Consider the following 18,778-nt stretch of genomic DNA (forward strand, 5'->3'; position numbering starts at 1 on the left):
AATCTAATATAGTGAAATATTAAACATGCAATCTAAGCTGTCTTTCTCTTTATCTCCAGGATTTACCGTGTTTTAATAGAATCGAACGTGAACTTGATCCACTTTGTTTGCTTCCACAGCTGTGATACATTTTCATATCTGGCAAGCCAGAGCATCAACTGAGCAGATCACACAGAACCACATGCAAACACGTGTGTGTGTGTGTGTGTGTGTGTGTGTGTGTGTGTGTGTGTGTGTGTGTGTGTGTGTGGCTGTGTTGTGTGCTTTTTGGTTGTGTGTGTCTGTGTGTGTGTGTGTGTGGTCCATACGGCAAATTGTAAAAGCAGAAACTCACTGACTGACATATTGTTCTTTGAATGTTGTTTCTCTTATGTTGTTCTCTCTCTTCTCAGTGAGATTTTGTAGATCATTTTTGGCAACAGACCAACTAGTAACCAACACAATAATAATAATAATAATAATAAAAATAATAATAATAATAATAATAATAATAATAATTAGTATTATTATTAGACATTTTAGTAGTATCATATTTTGAATGTTTTATTGCATTTTTATTTAATGAATTAACTTTATATTCTATTTTTGTTTTTTCTATAACGATTTATGACCACACGTTATTTATGTTGTTTGTTGATTTTTTCCCGATTTATTTTGAAAATACAAAAAAAGACTTTGTAGAACAAAGATTATAATATTATATATTAATTATAAATATTGTTATAACACCAACACTGATGTGTTCATAACATATTTAATGAATACATGGGAAATAAAAACAATACATGTGACACACTGAGAATGAATCTTTAATAATAATATGATGAACCCATATAATTGCATACAGTGAAACACTGTACCTGCTGTGCCACGTGTGTGATTATGTGAAACAAAACTAGTGAAAATTTTTCTTCGCTCAGTGAAACTTCATCTCGCTGCCTGCCGCTGATCTACTCATCACCGACAAACCCACACAGCTTTATTAGCATACACTCTGTCGTGTGTGTGTGTCAGCCCGATGTCTGGAACATGTGTGAAAGATTTCCATCAGTGTTTGATCGTCTGTTTATAAGAATAAAGAGCTGGAACACACACACACACACACACAACTGTCTGACAGTAGCATATACAGTACGTATGTGTGTATTATGTCATTAAGTATGTCAATGTTTTTAAATGATATATTTTCCCCCTCATAGTTCGCACAGTTCACCTGGTATGACCTTTTGTGGCTCATACTAGTGATGTCAGTTAAAAGCAGTTCATCCATTCATAATCTATATGAAGTGTGATTATCAGCTGATTCCCACACGTGTGACTGTTTCCTTCATTAGAGCATGTTCTCTGTTCATTAGCTTCGTTTCCACTGTATAGCTCATTATCCTGATTGCAAGCCCCCCACCTCACCTCTCCTTCCATGAAAGAGAAGCCCATGAAAAAAACATGAAATCACATACTTCCATACTTACAGGAAACAGTGATTCCTCTTGCCCTCAGTCGTCACCATTTTGGCTCCTTAACTGAAGCTGAAAACCGTGTCCGAGGAAGCAGCTGGAGCTGAAGTGCAATATACAAATGTAAGTTGTATTTATGCTTTTTTTATGATTTATATTTTCATAAAATTACAGCAAGGCGCTAATTGCAAATGTAATGACTAAAGTCTTTTTTAGTAGTAGAAGTTGGGACCTCAGGAATTCAACATATCCAGCAACCATTAAAATTCAGCTGAGTCATTGATCAGGACTACTTTACACTGCAGAATATCTCAATAAACAAATTAAGGACAAGAAGGACTGAAAGCAACAATGTGTGGAAATTAGTATGGACAGCTATACACATGTATTTGTTAAGGTTACTTTACTTATGATCAAAATATTACTGCCTAGTCCAGCAGCAGTCAGCCCAGCTCGGCGTCTGTCTTTCAGCCTTTTGTTTCACCAAGCTCTCACCAACCACTAAAAGTCAGTCCCACATTTACTCTTGTCCGGCGGCTTCTTGCTCGCTCACTCTCCCCTTTTCTCTTCTTAGCTTCCTCCGTCAACTTCCTCTTTAGTTGTTTTGCCTCTGTCATTATGTCCATAGAAGCAGCTGAGCCCGGTTACATTGCTCTCTCACCCAGCTGTGGTCCTGGCATTACACCAGCTCTGCTCCCCCGTCAGCATTCTATTGGGCCTGGAAACCTCCTCTTCTTCTTCCCAGTGGTCCAAAATGCCTGTGATACAAACATTACCCTACAACAGTCTCCTGAGCTCACAGCTCAGGCAGCCTGGCTAACAAACTGAGCTAACATTAGCTAACAGCAGCTACAGTCGGTAGCAGTTTACTTCACTGTCCATCAGGAAACTCTGTAAATCACAGAGAGCTGAAGAAACCAGAAAACATTTTCTCCATAAAATATGATCCAGTTTCACCAAAATCAGTCAAACAGTTGGTGTTGTAAAGTGCACCTGGACCACAAAGTGACTTAGTGCAGGAACAGAGTGCGATTTTTTTTAGAAAAGTTACATAATGTTCTTTTAAGGAGGCGTTTTTTAATGTGGAAATACTACCTTAACTACTACTAATATAGTGTGTAAGACAACATTTATCAAGGAAGTATGCTGTAGTATAATTTGCAGTATTTTTGTAATATTCAGTACTATCCGTGTGCTAAATAACAAACATCACGAGTGTTTTCATGTTTCCCGTCGAAGCGCCGATGTACTCGTGCACTCTGTCTCTCAGCACAGACTCGTGACTCACCAACGAGCTGAAAAAAAGTGAATTCAGTCAAGAGTCACATAATTCTTCCCTTCACCTCTTCCTCCTACCTCTTCCTCCTTCCTCCCCTCTTATCATCATTTCTCATTTTCCCCACCTCTCTTCACCCAGCTCACTTTGAAGGGAGGAAATCTGCACTTTTGCACAAGCAGCAGCAGCAGCAGCAGTAGCAGCAGGCCGGGGATGAAGTGATTCACTGTATGAAGAGAGAGCGAGAGAGAGAGAGAGAGAGAGAGAGAGAGAGGGGAGTGTTACACCTCTGCACTGTTTCCTCTCTCATCAGTTTTTCTGTTGTTGGCGTCTTGATCTGATTTGTGTCGTCTGTCTGTCTCTGTCTGTGTCGTCTTCCTCCACTTGTTGCTCACTGTTACTGTGATGGATCTGGATCTCAGGACTGTCATGATCTCAGCTCTTTTACTCATGGTGGCTGGTAAGTGCACAATTATTTTTTTGGGACATGGAGATTATTGAAAAATAAAAGAACCAGGCAAATAAACTGGTTGGGTATGATTCTAGCTTGACATACTGGGACATTCCCAGACCTGACCTGACCTCTACTGAACAGAAAAGTCATGCAATGTTAAAGTGTGAAAACTAGCAGCAGTAGACAAACAGTGAAGCACAGTATGAAAGAAAACACCAAAAATATACAAAAATACATCAAACAAATATAAAATTATGAGATAAAAAAACATTTTAAAGAGTGACATGAAATCTTGACTTTGGACCAACAGCAGTTTTAATGCTTGTCACCTGGTTGTCAGTCTGTAGAAGATCACTGATGGGCCGGTCCTGGGTGCTGACACTAGACTGAAGCTGGCCAGTTGAGCTACAGCTGGCCTTCATGTTGATCCTGTAGTAGAATGTTTGCTCATGTGTGGTCAGTTTGAATGCAGCATGCTTGTTTGGTTGTAGAACCACCTGAAGAGTCACATGAATATAAAGTGGCTTTGATTCAAGTAATGCTCAGTCCTGGAAATATTACGACTGTCGTTCACTGTATTAACACACAAACATGATGTTGTTTCATGAATTAACCGAACCATATTTAATTGCCAGATTAAAAATCTACTGCGCTTTTTACTTTACATGCACACTGCTACTGTACATGCTAACATTAGCACCACAGTACAATGTGAAAACACTGCCAATCATACACACTTGATGAGATTCCTCCCTCTCTCTTTGCTGCTCAATGGTTTCCATTCGACACCTGCTCTCGCAGCGTGTCGACAAAAGTGAGGAGGCCTTTCTCACAGCGGCCATTTGTGACCAGGTGGGACTGATAATGTTAATCATGACTGCTTTCCAGTTGTGTTGTGTTAGGTGGCTTCACTGATCAGACCGCTGCTTTGCCAGCTAGGATGAGTCAAAATGTCTGCTGTGAGACCCAGTTCCCTCAATCTAACATACATATATTTTCATGCTTTTGAATACAACAGAAGAATGGTGACGTACACATTTGTAATCTGCCTGCCCGGTCATGAAGCCATGTTCAGTCTAGAGATCAAGCATTCATTTCAATGAGGCCAATGTGTTGGCACTTTTCTTTTTTGCTCGAGGACTCGAGGAAAAAGTTATTGAAGTTAGCGAAAGTCAAAAAAGTTGCATCTGGCTCAGTACTATGCCTACGAGGCGTGGTGTTGATGCATTCAACAAGTGACTTTCAGCTATCTTACTCTGTAACAAACACAGGTAGTGATCATGCATTAGTGTGATGGAGACACAGGATGTAAAATCATGCTGGCAGTGTTATAAACCTGTGTGGAGTGTTTGGGTGTTTTGTTACTTCTGGTGCCACACTCAGACTCACTCGTTGATCCTTGATCGTACTTCATCATCACCATCACCAAGCATCAAACAACATGTTTCCATCAATGTGTTTTCATAAAACAGAAGTCTGTTCTGTGTGAACGTCCGGTGAAGGCCTTGATAGTTGTGGATCCCTTAACAGCTGCACCGAGTGTTGAAATGAAGACTTCCACGTGACACTTGATCTTTAATGATACTATATTTAGATAAAGTAAGTGATAATTATTTGCAAGGTAAATATTAGAGCAACATTTTGTAGAAATAAGTATATTTTTTTATTTAGCGTCCCCGGTTTCAGAGTGTAATCGCACTGTGGTAAAAATAGACAGTTGTCAGTCATTGTAATTGTACAATATGTTTGTGTTGATTTGTTCTGTACATGTGACATCTATTACACGTCTGTCCGTCCTAGGAGAGGGATCCCTCCTCTGTGGCTCTTCCTGAGGTTTCTTCCACCTTTTTTCCCTGTTAAAGGTTTTTTGTGGGCAAGTTTTTCCTCACTCGAACCGAGGGTCTAAGGACAGAGGGTGTCACTCCCTGTACAGATTGTAAAGCCCTCAGAGGCAAATGTACTTTGTGACTTTGGGCTATACAAATAAAACTAATTTGATTTGTATACCTGTAAATTATGATTACATTACTGATTTTCAAAAAACTAGCGGTCAACAACTTTAAGCACCAAACAGTCCCAGATTGACTCTCTCTTTTTCTGTTCTTAGCTTCCTCCGTCAACGTGTTCTTTCTGTCTTTTCAGCTCTGTCATTATGTCCATAGAAGCTGCTAACCTATTGCTCATCCAGCTCAGGTTCTGGCATGACACTGTCAGCATTCCCCCATGTCCCAGGCCTGAAAACCTCCTCCGGTGGTCAAAAATACCAGTGCTACAAACATTAGCTAACATTAGCTATTAGCTTTGCTGTCCACCAGGAAACTATGAGCCTGTTTCACCAAAATTAGCTTTAATTAGTTATTATTTAGTTTTTATTTAACTAAACGTATGACTTTAATGAATAAACTTTATTTATTCATTTAAATAAATATACAGTGGTCCCTCGTTTATCGCGGGGGATACGTTCTAAAAATAACCCGCAATAAACGAAATCCGCGAAGTAAGTTTTACAATTATTATACATGTTTTAAGGCCGTAAAACCCCTAACCACACACTTTTATACACCTTTTTACACGCATTTTGTACAGTACTCCCTTAGTTAATCAGGACGCAGAACACAATGCGCGTTCATACTGTACAGTACGCTGTAAAAAAAAAAACATGCAAAATTACACAAAAAAATCTGCGAAACAGCGAGTCCGCGAAAAGTGAACCGCGTTATAGCGAGAGACAACTGTATATTTTAATGTAGGAAACTTACACAATATTGCTTTAAATGTTTTTTTGTTTTTTTTTGATGATGACTATTACTATCTGTCTACTATGGAAGTGTATTGCTGCCACAACAGAATTAATATTTTTTAAAATCAGTATCACACTTAAGTGATTCTCGGTACAACATGTAATGTTCACGTTATGTGATCATTTCTATTGTTAAAACATGAAAGGTTTCACATTATAACGTGATAATATACATTCTTATACCATGAAAGGTATCACATTATAACGTGACCGTTTATATTGTTAAAACGTGAAGCGTTTCACGTTATAACATGATAATTTATTGTCGCAACGTTTCACGTTATAACGTGATAATATATATTGTTATAACGTGGTAATATATATTGTTATAACATGAAAGCTATTACATTATAACGTGAACATTTGTATTGTTATTACCTGAAAGGCTTTACGTTATAGATATGATAGGTTTGTGTGTTGTAATAACATTAAACTCTTGTTTGAATATGTAAAGGCACATACTTTAAAAATGATTTTAAAATGCATGGGGCAAAAATAGGAAAAGTAAGTCTGACCCCATTGTTTCTTACTGATCAGCAGGAGGGACACGGAAGGCTCCACAGGTTGACTTCCTCCACCTCCACCCAAGATAACATGAAACGGTATAACAATAAATTCTGGTTATAATAATAAATTATCACGTTATAACATGATAGATTTAATATTCTAATGTTATACCTATACATTCCTAGCTGTCTGGGGTGGCAGCAATATGTTTCCATAGCCTACAAATCAGAATTAATTTCACTGAGTCTTGACTTTCACCATAAACTGAAAACAAACACTGACTTATGACTGATTACTGTGGGCCACAACGGTTAGTAACTCTGTGTTGCTGTGTTTGTTGGAATGCACGACTGACACGAGACAAACACAATCCACCACCTGCACAGGTGGAGGCTTTCTGCACCTGCAGGCGGCATTCTCCTTTTCTGTCTTGTTCAGCAGGTGGAGTTTTTTTTTTTTTTTTTTTTTTTTTTTTTAACACACTGCACAAATACTCATTTTATTATTTAAATCAATTCTTATTTATGATAAATAATAACTATATATGAAATGAATGCTGGCTTTGATGGCCATTTAGCCGCTTCAAGGTCAGGGTCCTGGTATTGTTCATGATGAACAGAGCTATGCAAATTTGATCTTTGTGTCATTTTTAATGAAATACAAGGCTGTAAAAAAAAACAAAAAAAAACAATATCATACATTTTGTGTATTATTGAGTTTCTCTGGGTTTGTGCATTCTCTTTTTTAAGTATAAACCAACTTGTTTAAGAGGATTAGGTAAATTAAAAGAATATTAAAAGTCTTGGAAGTCTTTTTTTAAAGATTTTTTTTTGGGTTTGGGCAGAGATGGCCGATAGGTCCCCAGCCTCCGGCTCAGGCACGCACTCCAAAAGCGACCGGCCGTGTTCACGGCTAGTGAGGGTCAAGTCTTTGTCACTTCACAAAAACTCCTTTTGTTTCTGTTTGTCATTTAAAAATTTACTTCACCTTTTCTAAGTAAAACAAGTTTAAAAAAGTGAATATAATAATAGAATAATTATATATATATTATATATATATATATCATATATAATATATGAAATGACACGTACATAAGTGAAATGACAATGATAATGATAAATGAATACTGCTGATATATGGAAAAACTGCAAAATTATCATTTTTACTTGATAACCACACACACACATCAGTATATGTCTGTAAAGTACACATTTATTAAGCTTTCAACATTCAGCCTGACTCAGCAAATATGTGAGGAAAGACAAACAATAAATCACACTGTGAGCGTCAGCCTCCTTCTGTGCAGACGTGGCGGGTTTTGCAGGCAGGAGTACTTCAGTACAGTTTAACTGTAACTGTAACTGTACATTACTGTAGTATTTTCTTTATATACTGTACGTACTTTATACCTTGATTTCACTGCACTACTTTTATTTGACAGTTAAAGTTTCTTTGTAGATTCATATTTGACATAAAAAACGTGATGAGTTTATAAAATATGTGATATATAACTTTGTAAATATGATACATAATATGCCTTTATGTTATATAATTTTATAATTATAATATGATTGTATGCATGAATGTGCATAGGTCAGTGTAAACATTTCTGACAGCTGACATGTTTTTGTTGTTTCACAGAATTTTGCTGCATCATGAGTACTTTTATTTTGAATACTTCAAATACATTTTCTTGTACTTTGAAATTTTTACTCTTAGAATGGAATTGATACTTTTTCTTAAGTTTCGCAGTACTTCTGCCACCACTGCTTATAAAATCTTAATAAGTTCTACATTGAATATACACTATACTAAAATCTAAATATTATTATTAATAAAGATCTATTATTTTTAAACAATTTAAGCATCTCAGCCCAGATCATACTAATTGGTTTCAAACTAAGTTTTTTTTTGCGTTAATTGTAAAAGTTCTTCAAAGGTCATTTTGTTTACCACAACAGGATTTGACACTGTTGAGTACAGTGAATGAGTAAGCTCTGTAATGCCATTTATAAACATGATAAATTAGAATTGTGTGAGGCCTCAGCTGCTGCTGAAAGGTTCATGTTTTCATGTTTATGTCTGATTAATGACCACACTCAGAATATAAAGTACTGTATATAATAAGAAGACACAGAACCAGCTCGATGACTTAATTGAAGTCACTCTCAGAACATAAACACACACACACACACACACACACACAAAATCTTTTTTTGTTGAATAGAATATTTGGTCATGCCAAATAAAAACAAACAAAAAACAAAAAAACAGATTTTGACATTTACCAGTACTATCTCACCATGCAGACGGTTTCAGTTCTGCTCGCAGAGGCTTTGAAATCCATGCCGCTGAAACTTGTGCCGCCAACCCAACACAGCGGAGCTGAATTGAAACACTTTTGTGGTGTTCAGAGCGTCAAAAAGTGACATTTGACAAACTGACAGAGCCGAGACCAGTTTTCATAGAAAATAGTTCCCGGGGGAAATGTCTGTGTCTTTGCAATGTTAAATCTTTGCTTGTTTTCTTTTTGCTTCAATTCTAAAAGTGAAACATGATCATGAAAACGCTGCAGGTGAAATAAAAAAAATAACAGATCACAGTTGAACCACGATTACAAAATGAAAATGGATCCACATGGAACTATACTATCGTGATTGTGTCCAAAGTATTGTTCATATTATTAAGTTAATGAGAACAGTCGCTGGGTCATCCTCTTTGTTAAATATATAATTTTTTTGTTTAAGAGATAAGACACGGTAAGATGTACCCCAAGGGTCAATTCTTGGACCCGTTCTAATTGTATGCTACTTCTTGACTGCCACTTTGTGTTAAAGCTTACCCATTAACCCTGTGGGGTCCTATCAACTTATTTACATTGCTTTTAATTCCTCGTTTTCTGTAGGGGCCTCTTAGATCTTCTAGTTTAAATCTTTTTGCTGTTCCGAATTGCACGTTCAAATCAAGTGGTAATCAAGATGTTAGTATATTCAGCTTTAGAGCTCTGCTTTTATTCATTTTGAGAACTGACATCTTATTTAACCAATAATTTTTTTGTTGCTTGTGTAATACAGCTCAGCTCAGAGAATGCACACACACACATATGAGGCGTCGTAGTGCTCAAGATTGGTCTTGGTCTGGAGCCCGGTCTCAAGACCACTTTTTGAAAGTCTCTTCTTGCAATCGACTGCAGTTTTACTCAGTCTTGTCTCTGTCTCAGACGAGGAGGACTCTGAATTTTATTTCAAGACTGGTCAAGACCACAACTGCGGGAATATCACTACTGTTTCCATATTATTCACTAAATAACGTCTAGTTTGTCATACCGCAGCTTCATAATAAACAGAGAAAGTGATGACTAAACAGTAAATACTAAAACAATGTGGAGAATTAAGTGGAATCAAAATGGAATCACTTAATGTGTCTGTGTATTGTCTGATTTATTACAGGTCAAACTTCCTGCTTCAAATGAAACTTGGATCATTTCTAAGTTTAAATTTTTGTGACTGTTAACTGCTGTCAGCCGTCACTGCCCTCCTTCACACACACTCCTCAAAAGTGATTGTGTCTGTCCGTGAGGAGACGTCAGATAAAACTGAATAAAACTTAAATTCCTGGAGCACAAAGAGCTCGTCTGTAAAACAGCATCCAAAATAAAACACACAGCAGTTTACCCAAAGAGGTGTAGTTAGGTTAGCTTTCTTAGTAGGCTAGATACGGTCTCCACACCTCAAAGTCTTGGTCTTGTCTTGGTCGTCTTGACTACAGCACTGGTAACTTCACCACGTACCTGCTAAGTGCACATATGTAAGAGTTTAGTGTACTTTCTATCACCACACACTGCACCTCGGCTGATAATGATATCTGTTACATGTTACATTCATATGCTGTTCATGCCTCCACTTACCTCATATACATAAAGCAGCCTGCTGCGTGAATCATATGTATCCTCTGCTACTATTATCTACAAATGTTACTGCTCTGACTATGTTTTTGTGCGATGCAGCAAACACCTACACACCAACACGCATACATGCCTGCACACCAACACGCCTAACCTAGAACTTATATCAACAAAACTCGCTCCATTCACTGCTTTGGAGATAAAGGTGGATAATAATGAGTTCCATTGTTATATAGTTTGGTTCACTCTTGTCCTTTGCTTGAGACGGTCAGCAAAATTAAAATAAGCTGTTTATAGATATTGTTGGTCCCTCTACTGTAACGTCACAGTGCAGGGTTTGGTGTTGGTTACCACTAAAAGTTACATAGGCGATCTCATAAACTGCGCAGTCTAAGGATAGTTTTTTAATTAACCATTTTTTAATAGTTTGATGATTTTCTGAAGCTGGAAGAACCAAACAGAGGATGAGTGTGTGATATAAAACACAGTGAGCTTCGAGGTTAGGCGTGTTTGGTGTGTAGATGTGTAGGCGTCTGCTGTAGTGCACCAGCAGCAAACAACTCCATGTTCACGTGCGACGTGCACATACTGTGTATGCATGCAGTCATTGATCAAACTGTAAGCTGTGTGTGCTGATGTTGCAGCGAGATGTACGATGTTAGCTGGCTGAGTCGTTTGACACCTCATCTACACGATTTCATATTTCAGATAGAAAAGAAATGTATCCACACAGAGTGCTTGCGGCAGCAGGACGGTGTGAGTCAGAATAAACTGACTATGAAAATAAAAAATGACTTGAGTCAAACAATACGTTGCAGGTCAGCAGCTCTACAGGCCTGAGTGTGGCTGCACTGCTGACAGCTCTGTCATGATATCACCAGACTTTATGCCACCATGTTTGTCTTCTCTCTGTCTTTGTTCTTTATTTGATTACTTCGTATGATCATTGGAACATTTTATGTCACTTTTAGACATGCCTTTGTGCCCGAGTTACTATTAACTATTATCTCCAGCATCAAAAGTTGAACTATAAACTATAAAATATTATATATCTAAAAATAAAACAGCTTCGAGGAGGTGGGGGGATTTTTTCAGCCCTGATTAGTGTCTGCAGGTCTTCTTTTCAGGATGCATACACCCCCAACACATTTCGTCATTCGCTAGTGGGAATGTATGTTGCCTGAAAGGCAAAACTCAGGTCAAAAAGTCCAAAATGACTCACTGTTGACTGTAAAGCTGAAGTTCTTCTCTAACTAATGTCTGTCTCCCTTAATCAGATAAGACAACACCTAATCCACTCAACAAGACTGCCACCACCCCTCAGGACAACACCAACACCAGTGCCTCTCCCATACCCAGTGATACTAAAACGACTATTGCTACCACCATCCCCACCACCATCCCCACCACCTCTGCACCTGTCCCGGGCTTCCTCAATATCACATGGAGGAAGAACTGTGAAGGAGATGTTAAAATGATGCTCTACCACCACTCCAAAGTCTTCGCATTTCCTGTTTGTCACCACAGTGAGACAAATTTCTCGAGTCTTTTTGGAAATGTGTGTGCAAACAAGAAAGGTTGTAAAGGCGAAGCGCAATGGGTTCCAAGTAAAAACAGTGAGACAGAGTGTTATTCCCTCAAGGAGAGAGAATCAGGGAAGAAGATCAACTGTAAGGCACTGATGGTCAAGTGCGACGGTGAGTCTACTGTCTGTAACTCTGAGATCATTTCATGCTCTCTTTCTGTCCTGTTTAAACATATGTTATCTAAAGGCATCACCATCACTGTTAACCCAACTGCAAACTATAATGCTTTAAAGTCCTCATGAAGTCAAACCTTTACAGTTTGTCATTTCCTGATGAACAGTAAAAAGTTGTTGATGACGTCATCCTGCACTTAGGGACGTGTATTCATTTTACATTCAATCTCTCTTGTGACGCTGCTGGTTCCTGTTTGATCCAGTCTATGTGTGACTGTGAGGGCTGCTAGTAGTCACTGATTACTGTACAAAAGTACAACTTTAGAACTTTAGAACTGAATCTGCCATTATCAAGCAGCAGAACTGCAAGGCCTCCAAAACCAACAAGGAAATACATTACTCTACCAAGGCTTTCTTGATGGAAAGAATTGCTGGGTAGCCTCGTCTGTCATGTAACTAACTGAATTGACTCAGCCCCGGGATGCCAGGAGCCAAACCCGGCAAGAAAACCACCTCGTATGCTCCTGTATTCCCTGTCAGACTATCTGCTGGTTTCAGAGGTTGTGTCATTCCAGGGTCCATCCATGTTCACTGGAAGGTAGACGCTGACAATAAAACTGGGTGTCCGCAGGGTATTAAAAAGTATTAAAAGGTAGTAAATGAACTTGGTGAAAATGAAGGCCATTAAATGACTGATTGCAAAGTATTATTTATTTTTTAGAATAGCACAGGATTTGTTGTAAGTTTGTTTGTTAAAAGTTCGACAGAATTTATTACAGACTGTCGCAGCGACTTCTCTGTCGCTATTTCCGTCAATTAGAGTTCACAGAGGCCATTTAAGAGATCAATGTATATCCGAGCAGGGGTGATGTTTTTATTGGCAGGTTGTTGTAAGCGTGCGTGTGACCCACAGCAGGCCGGGTCCAAACACAGAGCATCGGTGCTAGAGTTTAGCTGCTTAGCTAGCATGGACTCTTGTTCTGTGACATCATTCTGAGACTCGGTTTGTAAAGTTCAGTCAACATGTGAGAACTCGTCTGACACAGAGAGTCTCCTGTTGTTGCTTCATGTGTGAAACATTGACTCTACTCTGGACTGTCCAGACATTATCGTGTGTAAAAATGGCATCATGGTTAGGGGAACGCCCTGGAACTTTGTGATGATTCTCAATAAGATGTTTGTGGTTACCATGACGGTACAAAATCACTGAATACTGAAAAGTTATGCACATGGTTGATTGCTGGAGTAAAACTTGAAACAAGCTTTGCACAAAAAAGTTTGATTTTGAAAATGACTTAATAACAGCTGTTCACAAGCATCCTCCTGTAAAACACTGTTGGTCAAGTATACTTGATGTCTTCATTAGAGAACATGGTTATGTGTGGAGTGGTGCTGAACTCTTACGCATTGTGTCATTTCTTTAGCAGATATCAAGTAGCGTAACTCAAATGATGTAGTTGGATCTAAATTTCAATGACAAAATGGTGGCAGAGGAAACTTGGATCAGACAGTGTACCTGGCCACAGAAGACACTTTTCAGGCTTTTTGAGGGAACACTTGTGAAGGTAGACAGTTTTCAGGGTTCTTGTCATGGAGGCAGTCTGACAGCAGCCTTCAGTCTCTTCTTCTCTGTCATTATGTCCATAAAGGCTGCTGAGCACAGTTACATAGCCCACTTCTGCCACCACACCAGCCTCACACCTTGCAGCATTTCCCTCCACCACAGGCCTCAAGACTTCCTTTTTCCAGTGGTCCAAAAACACTAACATCCCTCCAGTACAGCAGCTACAGCAGGCAGCAGTTTCATTTATTGTCCATCAGGAAACTTTTTTTTTTCAAAAACCAGAAAACATGTTCTCCATAAAATATGATCCAGTTTCACCAAAATCAGCCAAACAGTTAGTGGTGTGTGACTTAGTGCTGTGTGTGTGTGTGTGTGTGTGTGTGTGTGTGTGTGTGTGTCTGTCCAGTTGAGGTCATTGAAGATCTAGCCGGGAAGCTGCAGGCCCACAAAGTGGTGGTAGCTTTGCTCTGCTGTGTGCTGGTGGTCTTGATTCTGGTCCGCTTCACCAAACCCACTGTCAAAGCCCTGCAGAAGAGACGTGAGTACACACCAACAGACACACACACATAACACAAAGACATGCACACATGTGCATGTGTACACGTTTTTTTTTTCAGTGCAGCCAGTTCTGACCTGAAACCAGACGTTTTCAGATTAAGACTCATCAGATTAAAGATTATGTCTAAGAAAGATGCGTTAGATCCAAATAATTCTGTCAGACTGACACGACACAATAGAACAGACTGGTATATATATAATTAAATAGAGTCCGGACAAACAAAATATAAAGGACTGAATGACGGACAGAAGGTGTCACCTCTGTGGAACGTCACACCAGCTCTTTGCTGCACGACGACTACAATTAATGTACATGTAATGTTTTTTTTTCCTGCTCTGAGAGTCTCAGTTTTTCTCTATAACATACAAATATATTTAAATAACCATAAATCAAAGCTAAAAACAATCTTTAGGTATCCTTTCTTAAGATTTCAACTCTTAAAATCTCATCAGCTCTGTAGTGACTGAACGTGACCCAACAGCTCAACGACTGTCTTCAGGGTCAAATGTTGCTAAACCTTGATTAAGTTGCATTAAAGTCCAGTGTGTAGAATTTAGTTGCATCTAGTGGTCCGCTGCATTACAACCTCCTTACATCACCCTCGTGTAAAGGAGAAGAAACCTTGAAAGGCCCTGTCAAGAGTCAGTATTAAGTTTGTCTGTTTTAGGCTACTGTAGAAACACAGTGCTTCAACATGGTGGTCTCCATGAAAGAGGACCAGCTCCCACCGTAGATATGAAAGTAGAATTTTTAACTGACAAAACTAAAAAGATTCTTATTTTCAGGTATAATTTTCACGCATGAAAACATAGTTAGGAATATTATTTTCCATGTCTGCCTTATTCTGAAAATAAAGGCCCCAAATCTTACACACTGCACCTTTAAAGAACGTGATATTGTCTATCTCCAGACAGAAATGTTGTCAGTATTTTTCGCTTTTTCCCTGCCGGTATCGGTAGTCAGGAAATAGATAACGAGAGGGAAGAAAATGTATTTTCTTGTGATTTGAGTGAACTGACCCTCTAATGACTTAATCAGACTGTAACTGTGAAATAGAAGCTTTGGAAGCTTTTTGTCCCTTCTCTCACCATGTTGACCAAAACAGAGCCCCCTGTAGGTCAGTGCTGAGAGTGTTCTGTCAGTGAGCCCTGCAGTACTTCCATGCATGCTCAGTGCTTTGGTTGATCTGTTGTTGGTTTTTCAGTATCAGACAAGAGGCAGAGCCGCTGGATCGGACCCACACAGAGTCACAGTGGTGAGTCTCACACACACACACACACACATTGGTAATTTAAACTTTTCTTACTCTTTCTTAGTCTCATACATCCTATTCGTCTATAAAAAAAGAGACACTTTTGCACTGAATTCCTTCATTATAAACACACACACACACACACACACACACACACAAATGTATTTGACGATGGATTCATCCACCTCTGAAAATAGTCCCTGACAAGTGAACGTTTGAGTAACGTTTGATGAAAAACATGGATCTTTGTGTTTGTCTCTTATCTGTTCATGTCTCTGTCTCAGTGTCTTACCATCGAGGAAAAAGTGCAGTGAAAAACAACGACGGAGACAAGAGATGGTCCTACCCTGGTAACACACACACACACACACACACACACACACACACACACACACACACACACATATTATATACAGTAGTTAGCTCATGTCTCCTCCAGCAGTCCTTACATTGGTTTAATCTTCCTGCTCTTCTTGTGTGTCATCAGCTTTGGAACGACTTGCAGTAAGAGACAGCAGAGAACCTTCATCGAACAGGAACAGTGACTGCAACTACTGACACATCATCATCATCATCATCATCACCATCATCATCATCATCATCATCATCATCATATCTTAAGTGAATTTAGCAAGCCTCTTTATACATCAAACTGGAAAATGTCGAACCAGAACAAGTCCTATCAACGTGACTGAAGGTGTGTTAGGACGTCATATTTGAATGGAACGTTACAATATTTTTGGAAACACTTTATATTCATCATTGTATATTGTGCTTTTAGCAGTTAGCACTGGAGCTACTTCTTAAATAACAACTGCAAAGTGACTGCACACAGGAAGTCCTGGGTGGTGTTGTGGTGGTTTTGAGCTCCATCCAGGTGACTCTTGGATGTGTAGGTGACTAGCTTGTTTGCTAACAAGCTCCAACATGTACATCAGACAGCTCTGAGGTTGTTAGAAGGTTTGTTTCTCTCTTTCATGTTTTATTCTTCCAGTCTTTGAGCCCTGCCATGATAGATACGTCCAGGATGTACTGGATCTCTGTTCTGGACAAACAGCGATAAAACTAAGAAACTAGAAACTCACAAAGTGATTCAATAATAGCAAAAGTTTCAAAAATGTTGGAATGTTCCTTAAATCATAAAAACATTCTTCAACAATATCTGAGAATACCGATTTAATAAAATCTTCTTCATTGACACTGTGATTAACTGTATTTCTTTTGTTGTTGTGATTTTTTAATTATATTTTCAATAAAAATGAAAAAAGATCTACGACGTGTCTGACCTGATTTGTTGTCTTTGAAGTAGGTGAATGGAAAATGTTGTAGATTTTGGAGAAGACAAAGGCAGAGAGGAGAAGGAGGAGGAGAGAGTGAGAGACGAAGGTGGTTTTCGAAGAGCAGAGATGTGGTTTCCTCTGCCGTTGACACCGATTTCCTGTTTGTGTTATTTCTGTCGTAACCTCTATATCTTCCCCCCTATCCCCAGTCTCCTTCTCTCTCTGTCTTCCTTGTTGTCTTCTTGTGTCTCTTTCAGTCCCTCCTTATTCTTATCATCTGTCTTTTCTTTTGTCTGCATGTGTTCTTTTCTTCCTCCCACTTTCTTTCTTTTCGTCTCCCACACAGTTGAAGTCAGGTATGAGGTTGTCAGTGGTGATTCTCTGTAAGGACCAAGTCACACACATTTTGAGATTTAGTAGTAGGTAACTAAATTACAACAACATCAGCTGCTGTAAAAGAACTTCACACCAACCATTGCAGAGCTCTGTGAGGGCTATTAAGGGACTTTAACTCAATAAAAGAGAACGTTATTATTCAGGACACCAGCAGTGGCCGTCATGCTGAAGGAGACCTTTTGGGTTTGGTTGGCCCAGGGTCTCATGAAGTAGCGGACAGGTACCAGGGGTCAGTATGACTATGGTGTGGTGGTTCTGACTTTTAAAAAGGGGAACAGAGGGTGTGTTACACTTATAGCATCAATCAATAGCACAATCAGTCGGCACCCTGTCATTTCCCAGAGGGGGAAATGACAGGGTGCCGACTGATTGTCCTGTCCAATCAGATCCTGAAAAAGAAATGTGGATTCCAGCTTGGTCATGCAACCGTAGCTCAGCTCTCCACCTGTACAGAGTCTGTTGTCTGTCTGTACACTTTCATCCCTGTTCTTTGCAGATGATGTGGTTCTGTTGATCTCATCAGATCATAACCTTATCTTGCACCTATCTCTATTAGCATGTTGTTTTTTGCAAGATAAGAACACAGCAGTGATGAACGTCAAAGACAACAAAGTCTTACAACAAAGACGTTGGAAGATAAAGGCATCTCAAAGTTTGTCATGAGACAGAACATCAGGCATCAGACAAGTTCTTTCTGTCACATCCACGTTTGTGCTGCCCCTGTTGTTGCTCTCTTCCTCTCCTTGTGTGTTTGTCCCTCCCTCCTTGGGGCAGGCAGCTGCTGCAGCACACACCTGAAGCTCATCTGGTCATTGCTCCTTCTGCTGAAATACACCGGTTCTTCACGTACTCTTCACCAGTTTCCCCCGTGGTAACTAGTCAGGCTCCTTTTTCCAGTGATTCCTACTCACAGTGCTTTTTAAGAATCCTAGTGTTTTCTTGGTTTTCCTGTATTTTTTACCTCTCCATGTTTCCTGCCTCGTTTTTGACCCTGTGCTTTCTGTGCTACAGATCACCTACCCCTGCTGAGCAGCTGCCAGCTTGGACCCGTTCCTCTCTACGCCCCTCAGCTCATCCTCACCTCACCATCGTCCTCTGCCCCTCTCGTGTCTCCCAGCTTTCCCTCCTCCTCGCTTCCCACAGACCCAGTCATCAGGCTGCAGAGATCCTCCCATCTTTAGCCTGAGCCCTTCCCCTGTTTTTTTGTGTGTGAATAAACTCTGTACCACTTGTGTACCCAGTGTCCACCTCTTTGGTCTGCTTACCACCCGTTATCACACTTTCTCTGCACAAGCAGAAACAACCTTTGTTGTAGAGCACTGACAGAGCTTGAAGAGTTTTTTAGATATTCAGGTAAAAATGATTGCAGCCTCCCCTGAGTCACTCCCATCCTACCAACATATTTACTTACATGGACCACCAACCATGCACCATGGGGACCCCAAGAATAAACTATGGTCACCATAGCAGAATGTTCACTTATTTCCTCTCAAAGCATTATTTGATATGTAATTAATTTTTAAGACAGTGATTATTATAATTCTCTCTGTATCCTTAAACAATAGTTGCATTTGTTTACTTTATTATGTAATTATGTATTGTTTTCACCCTCACCCTCTTCTTGCCTGCCTTA

General features: G+C 39.3%; 1 protein-coding gene across 1 annotated transcript; it reads left to right on the top strand.

Annotated features, from left to right (window-relative positions):
- Positions 1 to 3,034: 3,034 nt before the first annotated feature.
- On the top strand, positions 3,035 to 16,720 carry cd5 (CD5 molecule). The gene is made up of 6 exons (XM_010746839.3): positions 3,035 to 3,190; positions 11,673 to 12,092; positions 14,065 to 14,196; positions 15,422 to 15,472; positions 15,754 to 15,819; positions 15,957 to 16,720. Exons 1-6 carry the CDS (start codon positions 3,136 to 3,138, stop codon positions 16,025 to 16,027), a joined length of 795 nt encoding a protein of 264 aa, XP_010745141.3. The 5' UTR covers positions 3,035 to 3,135; the 3' UTR covers positions 16,028 to 16,720.
- Positions 16,721 to 18,778: the final 2,058 nt, after the last annotated feature.

The sequence above is a fragment of the Larimichthys crocea genome, chromosome X, assembly GCF_000972845.2.
Source record: "Larimichthys crocea isolate SSNF chromosome X, L_crocea_2.0, whole genome shotgun sequence".
NCBI classification, from domain to species: Eukaryota; Metazoa; Chordata; class Actinopteri; family Sciaenidae; genus Larimichthys; species Larimichthys crocea.

Excerpts from the sequence above, each read along its gene's own strand:
- cd5 (XM_010746839.3), top strand. The coding sequence starts at position 3,136 with ATGGATCTGGATCTCAGGACTGTCATGATCTCAGCTCTTTTACTCATG. Across the intron at positions 14,197-15,421 it reads CAAAGCCCTGCAGAAGAGAC|TATCAGACAAGAGGCAGAGC; the intron begins GTGAGTACACAC and ends TTGGTTTTTCAG. Across the intron at positions 15,820-15,956 it reads CAAGAGATGGTCCTACCCTG|CTTTGGAACGACTTGCAGTA; the intron begins GTAACACACACA and ends GTGTGTCATCAG.